Source organism: Pelobates fuscus, chromosome 7 (genome assembly GCF_036172605.1).
Source record: "Pelobates fuscus isolate aPelFus1 chromosome 7, aPelFus1.pri, whole genome shotgun sequence".
In the NCBI taxonomy this organism is placed as follows: Eukaryota; Metazoa; Chordata; class Amphibia; order Anura; family Pelobatidae; genus Pelobates; species Pelobates fuscus.
In genome coordinates, this window is record NC_086323.1 from 48,331,054 (window position 1) to 48,347,945 (window position 16,892).

Below are 16,892 nucleotides of genomic sequence, written 5' to 3' on the forward strand. Positions count from 1 at the left end.
TGCAGTGTGTTTGTGTAGTGTGTTTATATAATGCAGTGTGTGTTTGTGTAGTGTGTTTATATAATGCAGTGTGTGTATATAATGCAGTGTGTTTGCATAGTGTGTATTTATATAATGCAGTGTGTGTTTGTGTAGTGTGTTTATATAATGCAGTGTGTGTATATAATGCAGTGTGTTTGCATAGTGTGTATTTATATAATGCAGTGTGTTTGCATAGTGTGTATTTATATAATGCAGTGTGTGTTTGTGTAGTGTGTTTATATAATGCAGTGTGTGTTTGTGTAGTGTGTTTATATAATGCAGTGTGTGTTTGTGTAGTGTGTTTATATAATGCAGTGTTTAGTGTGTGTGTATATAATGCAGTGTGTTTGTGTAGTGTGTATATAATGCAGTGTGTTTGCATAGTGTGTGTGTATAAAATGCAGTGTGTGTGTAGTGTGTTTATATAATGCACACTACACAAACATGCTGCATTATATACACACACTACACAAACACACACTATGCACTCATTATATACACACACTTTGCATTTAGTATATACAGCATTTACTTCACGCACACTACCCACCCACTCTGCTTTCACTATATACATACACTAGACAAATACACACTGCATCCACTACACACACTAGACAAATACACACTGCATCCACTACACAAACACACATTGCATCCACAACACACACACTGCATCCACAACACACACACTGCATCCACACTACACACACACACACAGCCCCCTGTCTAAACACACTGCATCCACTACACGTGGCATGTATATTTTGTGCATTTACCTTTAGAAATAGTTTTTATTTTCCAAAATGGTAAATGTACAGAATATCGGCAAATTAAATCGGCTATCGGCCTGAAAATTCACAGAATATCGATATCGGTATCGGCTCTAAAAAATCAATATCGGTCAATCCCTAGTTTACATTATAGCCTAGTGATTAATTCATCTCTATGAGGAGATGCTGATTGGGGGGACTGTGTTTGACTTGTGCTGGCTCTGCCCCTGATCTGCCTCCTTGACAGTCTCCGCTAATCCTATGGGAAAGCATTGTGATTGGCTCAGACCACCACTTCTGATGTCAGCAGACAGTGGGCAGGTCAGAGGCAGACAGGGGTAGAGCCAGTAGCTGCAGACTTGAATACAAGTAAGATTGTACTATATTTAGGGAGGCAAGGGGGAGCCAGGGGGGCTAGATGGTGGTTTTAATACAATAGGGGCAGGAAGACGTTTGTGTTCCTGACACTATAGTGTTCCTTTAATGTACAATTATTTTTAATAATAGTCACACTCACAAAGATAAAACACTTGTGTCTGGGAAAAGGAGAAGGTTTGCCATACGCTACTATTTTAATACATAGTAATATTTCTATATTTCAATGTAATAGTAAACTGCAAGGGGACATCAAGTTCAAGTGTTTCACACACCCTAGGCACTCCAGGCTACTTGGAGCAATTTTGTGAATTCGTGATTCATATCTAATGGGAACAGATTACACATATTAGTTTTGTGAATGTACCATTAACCTATACCAGATAATCACCCCTGCCCATCTTTTGGAACAAAGGTGGGCAAGCAAGACACAGGCTTGACAGAGGGGCAGACCTGTCCATGAAAGGTATGCCAAAAAAGTCAGCAGGACCACCCTAAAGAGGGTGGCCATGCTGACAGACAGCCTGCCCTCTTAAGGCAAAAAATGCGCGGAGTGTAAGTGAAGCACTCTATGCATATTTCCAGTCGCCAGTTCCCAGCAGATTTGTACTGCTGAGCAGATTTCAAAATGTGGGATAGGCACATATTTTTGCGGAGACAGTACTTTAAAATACAGGATCGTTGGTACCTATGTTAACCATCATGAAGAAAATGCAAGAAAGTGTGCTGCCAACAGATGTAATTTATGCACAGAATTGATATTAGGCAGCTCAAAACAGAGTTCTGGGCTTCCAATGTCACGTGTGCTGTGGGTGCAACTTGCCCCTGGCACGTAATTGCTAATAACTCAGTGTGCAGTGTTTCAAGCTGAAATACTGCACATACTGACTCCTACCACCATGACCACTTCAAATTTCCGAAGTGGTCATGGTGGTTGGAGTGAACCTATAAAAGAAACGTGCCAGAGGGAGAAAGAGAAAATTACATGTACCGTATGTTTCCTTCTTAAACCAATCCCTTTTTCAAATTACATTTATTTCTGCACCTAATTAAAACTACCTACACCATTTTGTGTCCTACCCATACTCCAAAGGAGGACTCTAGAGCTCCTCCTATATGACAATATTTCCTGGTATTTGTATACCAATACAGGAATTAGCTGTGACTGATTAAAGAGCCATCAGTATTGTTTTTTTTGGACAAACATCTACCTAAACAATTATATATATAGATTTTTTTTTTTTATATAAGCAACTATTTTATTTTACACTTAAAAAATTCACTACGGCAGGTGGACCCGCTACCTTTTGCACACAACAGAGTCTGTTATTTTAGACTACAGCATTGTGAAAGCCCCATAAGATATGAAAAATATAAAATAAATAATGTGAATGTGTTATACATTAAATTTCTGTCTACTGACGAAAAGGGTTTTTTGAATTAGGCAGATCCATATTCTGGAGGACATCCCCCTTTATAACTGGCACCTTTTTGCATCTAATAAGAGCCATTAAGCAATGCCTTTCCCATGTAAGTTTTATTTGACGATCACACCCATTTATAACCGTTATCGGTCTAATAACCTGTTACAAAGTCACTGATATGTAATACAACACTACAGCATTCACTTACCAGCAGGTATTATTACGAGATCATTCAGGCTGTTAATAACACAGCTCCTGACCTGTGCATTAACACTTCAGGGCCCAGAGAGCAGAGTACAATACTGCTTTGTGACACACCGCACACAATTCTGGCCTATGAAGGGGTAAAACATAAAAACAGACAAATAACAAGCCAACAATGGCGAAGCTCTGTTATAAACCACAATGGCTGGCCCCAAAGTGCTAGGCACAAGCCGCAGTTGGCCTTTACAATGTTAAAACAGGGCATAGAGAAGAAACCTTATATAAGAAGCGAGTGGATAAATTCTTAAACTCCTCAAACAATGTAAAATAATTTATATGATACACGCTTCCTTAAGTAATGGAAGCACTAAAAATAAATGACTTAATGACATAATAAATGGATTTAAAAAATTAGATAAAATAGAACATTGAATTAGGACTCAGTGTATTGCTTGCCCTCACCCCGATCTCATGGGTAACCCTTAAATTGTCCAGGGACCCTACATTTCTGAGAACGAGATTTCCCATTATGCTCTGGGCTGGCTAAGAATCATAGAAAATAACGTTTAGAAACACAAGTGGTGCCAAGATGAATTAACTTTCTATTGACCACAAAAAGCCATGCCAAGGACCAAATTAAACAAAGTGTTCTTAGCATTCTGGTTACTGCCACCAGCTGATAACTGGAAAGATATAACATTATTTCACACAATTACTACTAGTGGTGTTCACAAGCCAAAAGTCCAACTAGTTTGAATGTCTGGGCCATTACATATATGCCAGCAATTACTAATTAATGCTGTGCTGGCGTATACATTGACAGAGATATGCTGTGACCTCTAAAATGCAGGTTCGAGTTCAAGGTCACTGACCGTATAGAACGTGTATTTCTAATGTATACTATATAACATGTATATTATATCCATGAGTATAACATACCAGACCACATGCTGTACGTGAACTGCAACTCCCATAAACCTTTGCCAGACACGGCGTTATTTTGTTGAATTCTCCCTGTGTGGTTTGCATATTACAGTTTAGGAAGGCAACATTCCACACTGCTTACTAACCCATTCACTGCCAAACTGTATATTCACAGCACCGAAAGTCTTGGTACGGAAAGAGGTGCTTTTATTTCACCTGCCATTATTCAGTGGCAACTGTGTGACAATCTGTCCACTAGGATAACAACTCCATAAATTTGCTTAAAGTTACTCCAACCACCATGACCACTTATGTTTTTAGAAGTGGTCATGGTGGTTGGAGTCCGGTTGAGCAGTATTTCTGCTTGAAACACTGCACATAATGAGATATTGGCAATTGTGTGCAGGGGGCTTGTTGCAGCCCACACATGTGACATTGGCAGCACAGAACTCTGCTCAAGGCTCCTCATGTCAATTCAGTGCATAAAATACATCTGTCAGCATGAAAATACATCCATCAGCATGTCAACAGACGTATTTTCTGCAAGGAGAAAAGGCCTAGCTGTAACCTCTCTCCCTTTTTCGGAGTCGTCTAAATGGTCCAATCAGACGCTTCTCTTGGACCTTGCACGGTGCGTAGAAAGCCGACAATGGGTCGGTCGCTTGATTTCAGGTAAGAAAGAACCCCACTTTAAAAAAAAAAAAAAAATTTGTTATAAGTGGGGACCTAAAGAATGATTCTCAGAGAAATGGGCCAATAAAATACTAACGTATATGTTTGCCAATTCTATATAAATATATACGTATATTTTTAAACTCTAAGACTCAACTGTCCAAAACACGGTTTGGAAAATTTTAATATTTTTTTATTTTAAATATCACAACAAATAAATTAAAATGCACCTTGTGCATATAACATGATTGCCATAATGCTATGGGCAGAGATACAAAACGTACATGTCTAGGGCTTCTATTGGGTGCTTACTCATCCAAACGCTCCCACAATGACAAAAGCAGCAACACATGATGTCTAGCACGTGAAGAAGTGATAGTAATATTTTAGGGTGCTACTCTTAGCATGGCAGGAGCACATGGGTGTATACACAACATACAGCGCTGAATACGCACAAAGGAAGATTCATCTCTAGATATGCTGTAAATTTGGTTAGGGCAATGTGTAGGCTACATTTTAATACATTCTTGAAACTGATCTATCCATCCACACAAATTGTGGGGAGCAATTCCATGCTTAACTCTATTTCTGTATGTCCCATGTTGTTCCAGCATCCAGAGTGTAATTACAGAATTCTGCTGAATTTGTGCAAATAAAAATAAAAAAAATAAACATACAGGGAAAAATGAAATTGCTTTTTTAGCAGACTACAGCTGAGGTAGGTCTAGTGTTACCAACAGAAACCACCACCACAGCTTTTCACTTACTGGCATCGAGATGTAATCTAACATTTCCCAGAATGCACAAATGTACTAAAACTAGCTACATTTGACGAGGCTTGCGAAAAGGCAACCTTGATGAAACTATCCTATGATGCACAGGTTACATATAATTATCGCAGGAAATAAGAAAATATTTCAGGAGTCTCTCTATTACTAAGGCATAAACTAAAAACCTCTAATCTGCAATAGATTTTGTAGCCCACATTTCAGAGGTTCCACAATGAAACGTCTGACAAAACGTTCTTGGAAGCATTTACAGCATAATCTATACTAGTAGACATAAATGCATTTCCTTTTCTAATAAAGGAAGGAATAAATTGCCACAAATCTGACATTTTCCCACAAAATATTCCTACCAGGTAAAGCAAACAGCTAGTTCTGTTTTGAGGGGCACGTTCAATGTGCCCGGGGGAATAAAGGCAGGGTTTATTTGCTACAAAGTGTGTTGTGAGGAGAAAAATGAGTAAGCCAAAATAGAATAGACTGACAGAACACCAAGTCACAGAGTTAGGAGCCCTGTTCACCAAACTGCCACACAAATTCCTATTAGGGACATTAGAAGGATGATTAGCATTGAAAGAGCTTCTGGAAGTGATTATGCTGCAAGAAGTCTTAAGGCGTTATCCTCACATTCACGTTATCCTGGTTTGTCAATCCATTTCTGAAGCCCAATCCCAGCTGCTATCAAGATAACGTAAAAGTTTCATCTCAACATTATACATCAAATCCATAAACATTTGTAGGACAAGGAAAGTCTGTGTGCACTAAATGTAGCTCACCTAGATCTCACAGCTTATCACTGGCATCAAAATATGGATGGGATTGGATGCAGCAGTAGGGAGGACCTTTTTAAAAACAACTCAAAAATGGCTTTATGAAAACCAGAGAGACATCACACAAAGACTCCTTGCACCATGACTATTACAATAAGCTATAGTACTTATGGTGCTTAAGACTGTCCCTTTAAAAGCCATACAGAAATTAGGGTGGTTCTCGACTTTTAACCCTGTACTAAAACATAATAAAAAATAAAAATAAAAAAAAATTACTGAATTTCAAGTTGCAGTCTACTCAAGTATGAGAAACACAATCCATAGTTGCTCATTTAAACTATACAAGTATGGGTCTACAAAAAGAAATTAATGGAACATATTTATATAGGAAGAAGGAAGTGTATTTATAGTGCAATCTAAGACAGACTAAGTGGCTGCAGGATTTAGACTCAAACAGCTCATCATTCATTGTAATTCCCACTGCTGCAAACCATTTATACAAAGATGTCTGTAGAATCGGCATAGCCTGCTCCAAGACACACAGGCAGGTTTACTTGATACTTGTGTAATTTTCGATCCTATAATATTTCAAAGGCTTCTGTAAAAACAAAAATTGGACGCCAATGACTGAACATGACTTCACAATTCAGAAACGTTGTAGGGCAACAATACGAATGCTGTTATTAAACTATTTGAGTAATGACTCTTAAAATGAAACCAATCAATTGCCTGGCAAATAGATGTCTACCTAGAGCATTTTAATGCAGACGGGTAGTATTCTGAAAGATCTAATTAGTAAATGCCACACTACAAACAAAACGCTGGACATATAGAAGACGCTTCATTCTAAAATTTAAGCACTGCTGCCCACATTTTTTTTTTTACTATTCACAAAGATACATTATGAAACAATGACTCCAGGCTTCTCAGATTATTTGGGCTGTGTGGCTCCTAAATACACAAAATATTACCTGGCTCTGATATAAGGCATACAAACTATATGGACTGCTTTGTATATGAATAAATTAACTAGGCATGGGTTCTTTAAAAAAATAAATAAAAAAAATAATAATATTGAGATTCAATAAAAGTGGTTAACCCGGGGTATACAGACTATTACAATCCCTATCATCCGTAACAAGGACAAGTATAATAACAGATGTTTGACAAGCTCCGATCTACATTCTCTAATAGTAACAGTGTGACCACACATGCTGTACATAAATATATTGATCTCAAGATATTAAGATCTGCTTTAGAAGATCTATATATATGAAAGAGACAGAGAGGAGAAAGAGACACAGAGAGAGCGAGAGAGAGGCAAAGAGTGAAAGAGAAGATCAATTATAAAACCCTTTTTTTTTAATTTATTTACACAAATGGAGTGATCACCAATAGTTCTAGAGAATAAATGGACATTGTTACTAATTCTGGAAGAAGCATTTCATTGCTTGTGCACACAAAAGACAGAGAAGCTGCCCTCCTTGACAGAGATTTCCTTGACAGAGATTTTATAACTTTTCTACGGGACAGGAACTGAGAAGTGTTTATGACTTTAATGTATATGAAAAAAGCTAACTTTAAAAAACACATGTTAAATCTTAATTGCTCTGTATCTGTGTGTATGTGTCAGTGTTTTACACATGCTTACTAACAAAGACTGTTTTTTTTTTTATAATTTAATCTCTGCCATCTCCACAGGTCTAGAGAGAGACAATGAATCATACATAGCTAAAACTTACCGGAATTATTCACTAAAGTGTGAATAGTCAGGAAATTTAAAGTAAATGCCAAACCGTAGGATAAAATACCCAAACTGGAATACAGGTATTTCACTTTGAATTCTTTACATGTCACACTTTATTGAATAACTTAGAGAGTGTCAAAGTTATTATGAACATATATTGGAGTTTATTAACTAAACACTGTGCTGTAGTTAAATGAAAACAGATGTGTTAAATTTAGTCTGAATTTGAAAAGGTTTTAAATCAGGTTGTCTGGGTTTTTTTTTTTTTTTTTGGGCCTTCGTTTTGCAATGTGATTTCCCCTTTAATTTGGTGTTTAAGGAACACAGCTTTGAAACTGCAATCTTCTTTGTGGGGAAAAAGTGTCATTCTTTCTAGAAAGACTGCCAATATGTCTCGAACAATAAATACAAATTAAAAGATGCAAGTATTTAATGGGGGGGGGGCAAACAAAAACTGCTTAACAGATCTTATTTTTTTAACAACCAGAAACCCTACAGGCTTCTAGAAACTCCTTAAACACTCACAGCTTTTGATGCAGGTGGATAATTTATTTTTTTTGCCTCCCTGTACACTGGTATCTAATTATACACATCTATATAAAATTACACTTTTCAAGAGACTGATACAGCATTTCCTATAAACAGGAATTTTGGTCACCTGCACATTATATCACGTGTTTGTTTTTCCCCCAAGGTTGTTAGTACATAACAGTATCCTATTTCATAACACAAGCTTTGCAAAGGACAACACTTTATATTCTTTGTCATTGAAGGAGGGAATGATTGGTTGTGGGGGATGGGGAGAAGAAAAGTGACCTTTTGTGTGATACATGATATTTCAATAGAAAATCCACAATAATTGGATATTGTTAAGCTAACACCTTTCTGTAATATTTTGCCCCATGCAATAGCAGGAGTCATTTGCAACAGGGAAAGACATTTGAATTTGCCCATAGCTTGTTCTTTTTGATCAAAGTTTATAGATTTCCAATTCATTACAAATCTAAATCCCATCACTATAGTCAAAATGAGGTGCAATAATAATTAGTCTTTTTTTTGTAGAGGTTTCAAAGATAGCAGCATCCTGGGGCCTGTATGGTACAATCTTAACTTGTTACTCATATCTTCATTTAAATAGAGCATGAGTTTGCTCGTTTTCTGGGTTTGGGGTCACGCTCGTTCTTATCTTTAGAACACATACATGGTGAACATATAGTTTCTGACAGCCTCCTGAGACCTAGACGAAAAACACTGTTGGATAAGCTGTAGATGACACAGTTACAGAAACTATTGCTTATGGCCAACCAGGTGGTAAGGAAGGACAGTGCTGGGTTCTCCAGGGCTCTCCAGCTTTCAAGCAAAAAGTAGATGATGTATGGGAGCCACAGCATGTAGAAAACGCTGGTTATCCGGAATAGAACCATGGCATACCGCTTGTCAGGGCTGTGGCCTGGTCCTGCCTCGCCAGTTGATTCCGTTTCATGGCTGGGGAAGCGTGCTCGGCGATCACTAATTTCTTTGGTGTGCTGCCGACAAATGCGGAATATGTGAAAGTACGTGAAACAAATGATCAGTGCCGCTGGAGCATAGAGCAGGCACACGATGAAGCCAGTAAAGTAGGCACTAGTATGCCAGGCAATGGCACACCACTGGAAAATATCACCATGATAGCCAGGCTTACCCCAGCCGAAGAAAGAGGGCAGGAAAACCAAACCTGAATAGATCCAAATAAGAATAATGCAGAGCCGTAATCTGCATGGAGTCACCAGCTGGTTGTACGATAGAGGTTTGGTGATTGCCAAATATCGATCCACACTGATAAAAGCCAAGCAAGCCATGGAAACACTCTTTAGCACAGAAATAATGTAGCCAAAAACTTGACAAGTTAGGGATTCATGGATGCCTGTTGAGTAATGGAGAAGGGACAGGGTGGGCACTAGGCAACTCACTCCCACCAACAAGTCTGCATACGCCATGGTCTGAATGAAGTAACTGGTAGTGTAATGGTGCAAGAGAGGAGCACAGTGAAAAACAAAGATGACCGTCAGGTTACCTGTTATTATCAAGAAGGTTAGCAGCACAATAATAGTGGTTTCCAGTATGCATATGTCCACCGAATTGTAGTGTCCAACGCCCAACGGGCACGGATGATGCTCAGATATATTCCATAACAATCCACTGGTATTCAAGACCCTCCAGTCAATCGCCTGTGACTGGTTCATGGTTTGAACTGCTGGTAAACTGACAGATAATTACAAAATACTGCAGAAAAGAATCAACTGGGAATATTGATCTTAAAACTGGGTGGGCTGCCCTCCACTTCAGAGCCTCATGACTTCGTTTACCAATCTGTTCCATCAGTGAGACTGAATCTTGCTGTCCCTCCTGCCCGTTTCAAAAATCCAGAAGGGTCTCTTCCTGATATTCATTCACCTCTGCTTCTCAAAAAAAGGGAGCAAAGAAGAAAATAACCCAGTATGTGTGGCACAAAACAAAAAAAGGCTGGCACTTGTGTCTCTCGGGCTCTCTGTATCCATTCTTAGCAAGCACAAAGCAAGGCTGCTAAAGAGGACAGGTTCCGTATCCTGCACCATGGATGGAAGAAACTGAAATAAAACAAAATAAGAATAAAACAAAAAATGGTAGAGAAAGAAAATCCTGATGAAAACATTTTCTGTGGATTACTGTTATTTTTATGCTCATGCAGAAGGCGAGCCGTTTGATTTCACTGAGATGGTTTATCTTTAGGCTCAAAAATTTGAATAAGAGGGAGGGGACGTCAAGAGGCATCTTAAAATATCTCAGCATCTCAGGCCTGAGAAGGAGAAAACATTGACTATTTTGTAGATACTTCTATGCCCCCAGCTGTTTTTGTATAGAAAAGTACAGAAGTAGAACTATGGGAAATCAAAGATGAGCGAGCTATCCTTATTTTTAGTTGTGAATAAAAATGTTTTGAGAAAAGTCAATATCAGTCTAAATTCTCTATATTAAATGTATCCATTAATTTACAGCAGTTAAAAGATCTAAGCTCTTTAAGGTTACATAGCCGGCAAGTCATTTCAAAACACTGCATTTAATCCACATCCTCATTTCTAACAAAGGAAAGAAAATCCTTTTAGTGTTTCTAAAACAATGGGGGTCTAAATAAGCTTTATTTATCTCTGTGAGTGCATGTGTGCAAAGCATTTCTTTGCAATTCATCTCTTTTTCCTTTATAAACAACCCCCACCAGCACTGAAAAGGTTAGCAAAATATGATAATTTACACTTTGTTTTCTAAAATAAAGTCCTACCCCGATCTTTGTTCTCTAAAATCTTACAATTAAACTCCCTTGTGCACAAGCCTTTCTGTAGTAAGCTAAAATCTACATCAAAATATTAAAGCCGATATTTGCGTTACAAATATGATCTCAGCTTGACCTTAACCATGAAATCGCCCTGCGTCAGTACATGCATTAACGGTATATTCAAAATCATCAACAATCAAGAACAGACAAACCTAGTAATCATAATCCTTACCACAAAAAAAAAAAAAAAAAAGACTTGCTAACGAGCAATAATTTTGGGCTTAGGGACCTCTGGTAGATCTCTGGTTAATCTTTCTTTTCATTTCTATAATGCCTCTATTTTTAGTTCTTTACAAAGGATGTCTCCAGCCCTTCCTTGCATTTTCGGGTGAATGCATTCAATTGAGACATATATTAAAAAATAATCAATGCCGGTTTGATTTCACTTAAAGAAAAAAACATAAAATCACAACAATGATTTTTCCTAAAAAGGCGGAATGAGTTGAAAATCAATACACTCTGCTTCACACAGGCAGAGATCCTAAATCCAAATAAAAGGATGCCCAAGGTCATCTTGACTGCTTTCCGAATGTAAGTTGAAGTTACTCATTGAACCCACCCTCTGTGTTGTTGGAGCCTATATTTCCAGCTTTCTAAATAAATGCCAACTGTCAGATCTGTTTAAAGAGGTGGGTGGGTGGCAGGAGTTGAGATAATGTCTAAAGGAATGTTTGCTACGGCTAAAGAGTAGAAGCTACTTCACAAGAAAAAAAAAGAAATGCAATATTTAGCTCAAGTTCCAATTGTTAGGCAGTATACAATGCAGGAGTTTCGTCTCTATCCCTATGTGGTTTCAGATTAGAACGACCCCACACCAAAAAAAAAAAAAAAACACAACCTCGCCCACCCACCCATTTACCCACCAACCTTAAATACTGCAAACTAAGAAGCTTTTAGAACTGCCAGCACCTACACAGTCCTGCCCCTTGCTCTTCTATTGCAGTTATTAAAATACACTGCTTTCTCACCTAGGCTGCCTGTGGCCAGCTGATCTGTCAGATTGTTACTGAAGTCCTGTTACAGAGATGCTGTTTGCGCGGAGGCTGTCGCTATTTTTCACATTCTCGTTGTCCCTTTTCCTTGTCATTCTTGGTATTATTACTGCTTGCACCTGAGCCCACTGCTCCTCCTCCTCCTTCCCTGAATCCTCCTCCATCCCCTCCCATTATCCCTCCACCTCCCCCCCCCCCCCCCCTCTCCCCTGCATAGGCTGATGCAGGAGAACTCAACATCGGAAAGGTGACTGACTGGTCTTTCTGTCCCAATCAACAGCACAGCCAATGGCCATTGCCAGCTAGATTTGTCACTAGGTAACAGTTGCCAAGACACATACAATTATTGTGTGTAATAAATGTACGTATAGATATATTTATAAACACACTAGCATAAAGTCTCATTGGCACACAATTAAAAAATATTTTAACATTTAATTAGAAGGTTTTAATTTGACATTAAAACTCTATCAGACAGGATTCCATTGGAACGTTTTATTGCTATAAGTTTTAAGATGCAGAGATTGCTTGATAACTGGATTATAAAAATGCTTATCAGAGTTAGAAAAATCTTCCATCAAAATGTAGCCAAACATAAGACATCTAGTCCCCAGCTCACGTGTGCACCAGGGGGGGTCAAAAAGAGCAGGTTCCTGTCTGTTGTACTAAAACAACTCCCATGATGCTTGGCCAGCCAAGAATGGGGGGATCTAGCTTTTTGGAGACGCACGGTATACATTGTACAAAGAGAAGGCAACGTGCATAATGACCACATTACAAATAACACGAGCCAGAGCCAGTTGGGAGTAATATGATCCCTGCTGTCACGGAAGGATGTATTAATTATTAATTAAAATAAAATAGTGCTGCTAAACATTGCAAAGCAAAAAAAAAAGATAATTCAACTTGATGTCGTTTCTAAAAAAAGAAAGGTGATATATGGGCTGTCAGTGAGTGTAGGGGAATCTGCTACTTGCAAGCAATGAATACCAGTAATGCAGTTCTCGTTACAGAAACTATTCCATGCAAAACAAGCAGTTTCTACGGCTAAGTAAATGTATCACTCGTTCAGAGGTGCTCTAAAGAAAAGGTGTTAATTTGAACTGAAACAAGGTGGAAGGGGAAAATGAAAATGTGCTGTTTAGCCTGAGACAGTGAGGTCTCTTTAATTAACAGTGTCAATGCTTAGTGGGAGGACAATGCACTTAAAGGGTTAAATGTGTTAAGAGCAACACATATCAAAGTCAACCCGTATTGTGATTGCAATGTCACACATTGGCCAAATATGCCGCTGTTTTAGAATGACTGCAAATGCTTATTAACTACTTAATATATATATATGTACCTGCATTTTTATACAGTTCATCATTGCAAACGGTGCTTTTTTTCTTCCTAATTATGGCTGTCTGAGCCAAGTTCAGTTGCAGAAACAGAATCGGTGCATGCAAGTAAATATAGCATGGTTTACAAAGAGAAAAAGGAAAACAAATTGCAGGAAAATTTGTAAACATTATTGTGTGGTGATTATCAGTAACTAATGTAAAATCTCTCTTGTAAAACACATGAAAAATACGGTGATTCAGTATACAGTCTGGCTGCTTGAAACACAATGTATTAAACACTATATTGGATGTTTAAATTAAACAAACCACTAGGAATGCACATGGCTCTCTTAATTGCTGATAAAGGATGTTTTTTATGTTTATAAACTTATAAAAGCAAACGTTAGAGATTTTGATAGCAATCTAAAATAATAAATACTAATAAAACTAATTCACCATTGCATGCAGAGTTTAAATAAGGACATACATTTGTGTATTTTGTTATTCGAGAGGAAACAAAAGGAAGGAAAAAGGTATTATCTGGTATGCTCTTAGTGTGCTGGAAAATGACATGTCTCTTCATGAAAGACATATACGGCATTTTCGGCTCTTACTAGAACAAAGGAGCATGATTTGAAGTTAGTGGGTGGAAAGGCTGTTGGGCAACATGAGAAAACAGCTTTACAGAAAATAGTAGTAGATACCTGGAATGGAGTACCAGTGGAGGTAATTAAAATTGCCTTAGTAAAGAAGTTCAAGCATGCTTAGTTAGGATGTATGATTTAGGCTAGAATATCCGAGCAGCGAGTAGAGTGGATTTTTAGAATCTTTCCAAAATCAGCTATCTTTGTAGGATGGTTTACAATTAACTACAGTTCCGTGCTTAGTAAATAGTCTCCCACGGGTTTTAGTCAATAAACACCAGATTGCAGTGACATGCATACCAAATTGCATCATTTAGACCAAACTATCCAAAATGGAAAAACCTATACTGGGATTTAGTTTTTCTTCATTCCAGCTAGTTTTGCCTAAATATTGCAACGTGGTTTTCAATTCATTGTCATTCAGTGTTTACTGAATAAACCCCACATCTATGGCCATTTTGGAAAGGGTTCATCCGGCAGACTATTTGAAGCCACTTTGTCAATTTGCTAGAGATTAAAAAAAATTATATAAAATACAGTTTATTCTCTCGCTCTGTAATACATCTGTCAGTGTCCTTGTCCCTCTCTAAACATTACTCCTTCCTCTGCATATCTGCTTCCCCACGTCCCCTTTCTATGTATAATGCAAATTAGAGCTACAGTTTATGTTGTCGTTTGATGTTTACGGTTGGGGTTTGCTTTTTATCAGCCATTTCCAGTGCCTTTGAGATGCTGATCCATGACTGCCACATTAACATACTTTGTTGCATTTTAAATATTCGGAATTGTATGAGCTTATTCTATCTGGGGTTGTAAGGAGGAACATGACAGACATAGCAACAATATTCAACTCACAGTATCCTGTTACAATCTATAATAATCTGGGGCTGTCCTTGACCCCCATTTATTTTTTGGAGGCAAAGATGTATTCTTGTGTAATGTGCACAGCATCATGGGAAATGTAGTCCAGACATGTCTCAGCTGTCAGACGTGGCGGTCATAGCCTTAGAATGGGTTAACAGTCATGAGAAGGATTGGTGTGGATGAGATCGATTTTACCAGTCAGACAAATGTGCTAATTTGTGTGTAAAATAAGCTTAGGGGTGACATAATGTTACTTATTTTCCAGTTGCAACAAATCTTAGAATATGTGAAAGATATCTCCCTGTACGGCTTTCATTATAAAACAAGATTACAGTAATATTATTCTACAAAAGTCTTAGGGGATACGAAATCAAAGTTTCCCAATGTCCTGAAACACAACACACTGCATGATCTAATGCTCACATAACAGTCATATGGGATATCTTTCATAGGGAACATTTAAATATGCTGAGATAGCGTTATTTTTATTATTAGCGAGAGAAGAAAAACAGTAGAGCAACTAGAAAACATTCTGAGAAAACAACTGGAATATAGGTCATCAAACAAATTGTCATATAAGATAGCCATAGTGCTGAAAGACCCCAGATCCTGTAATGGTCACTGAACACTGGAAGCCCAGCCACGAGCATTTCTGTCAGCATTTCCAAGGATAAAACAGAAATCATTTCACTGTTTCAATATAGTCAGATTTTGTCCTGATCGTCCACACTTATCTCTGTCTCTGTATACGGAGGTGCCTATCACTCCAAACTGATCTACACATTTTCCCTTTTGCCCTTCCTTGTGCCTGCTTGGGACCTTTGCAGTAAACGATTTACATCTGCTGATAATTAAACTTCTGACAATGTTATTGCTTTGCTGAATGTTGTCTAAATTCTACATCCCTTACCTAATCCTGAAAGCACACCAATGTTCCAGATACCTCACAGGAACAGAAATAAGAAGTGGCTACGTTCTAGAGACTGTTGGTGTTCCTCGAGGACTGGATTGTTGGGAACCAGTTGCCTGGGCTATAGATAGGTCTATCCAGTGATGAATCAGGAACTGCACTCAATCCCATTACTCTAAGCCAGGTTGCATCTAAACCTGCTGAGCTTGATAAAGACCTTAGAGGTCGAAATGTTGCAGTGTGACATTGGGTTTGAATAATTTGCCTATTTTTTTAACCTTGGAGTGTCTAAACCTTTTTTTGTTCTCTTTATAGATGGTTCTATCGTCTGAAAGATGCATTGCTTCCATCCAAGGACCTCTAGATGTCAACTGAAAAATGTGGTAAACCGAGATTGGCAGGTGAAGAGACTGGTATTGATATTTTAGAAGTTTGGCAACAACAATGTTGTTTTTAAATCAACAGGACGATGACCCAGGAACTGACCAAGCTAAGAGGACTTGAGGTCATGAGTTCCATCAGAAAGATTTACAGTTCAGTATATTTGCTTAGTGACACTGAATGTACACTAGAACATGTTTTCTCTAAATCTACTTAAAAGGAAAGCTACGCTTTGTATTATACACTGGTATAAACACTTTGATATGTCAACACACAGCAAGCTGCAAGCATATACAAAATCCATGAGAAGTGACACTTACTTTACACTATATAAAAGATTAATCTTCATTAAGTCTGTTAATAAACCTAGTAAGGTTTTTTGAAGTAAACAATCCTGGCTAAAGAACTACAGGGTTGTTTGAGATCGGGGAGGAATTAAAAAAAAAAAAAAAAAAAAAAGTCACGATAACCCTGAATGTCAATGTCAATGTCAGCAACTAAAGTAAATGTGTTTTCTCCTGTAGAATATCTTTTTTCAATGAAACAGACTGGAAATATTATCAAAAGATAACGCATCTGCCACTAAAGAGTTAAGCTGGCCTACAGTTTTAACCATTAAAATTCCCTAAATGAATACTAACCACACTGGACTTCCTTATCATGATTAAGAAAACAATTCCCTGATCACATGTTGGGGCTGGACACCGGGGTTTAAACTCAAAGAAAGTACAGTAGAAC

The 16,892-nt window shown here is 38.0% G+C and overlaps 2 protein-coding genes across 2 annotated transcripts in view; both read right to left on the reverse strand.

Annotated features, from left to right (window-relative positions):
- The window catches only part of RABGAP1L (RAB GTPase activating protein 1 like), a 342,839-nt gene that overhangs the window by 205,641 nt on the left and 120,306 nt on the right, over positions 1 to 16,892 (reverse strand). The window lies entirely within an intron of this gene.
- Positions 8,135 to 12,132, reverse strand: GPR52 (G protein-coupled receptor 52). The gene is made up of 2 exons (XM_063428181.1): positions 12,010 to 12,132; positions 8,135 to 10,298 (listed from the first exon to the last, which is right to left on the reverse strand). The coding sequence occupies exon 2, from the start codon at positions 9,912 to 9,914 to the stop codon at positions 8,823 to 8,825; it is 1,092 nt and encodes a 363-aa protein (XP_063284251.1). The 5' UTR covers positions 9,915 to 10,298; positions 12,010 to 12,132; the 3' UTR covers positions 8,135 to 8,822.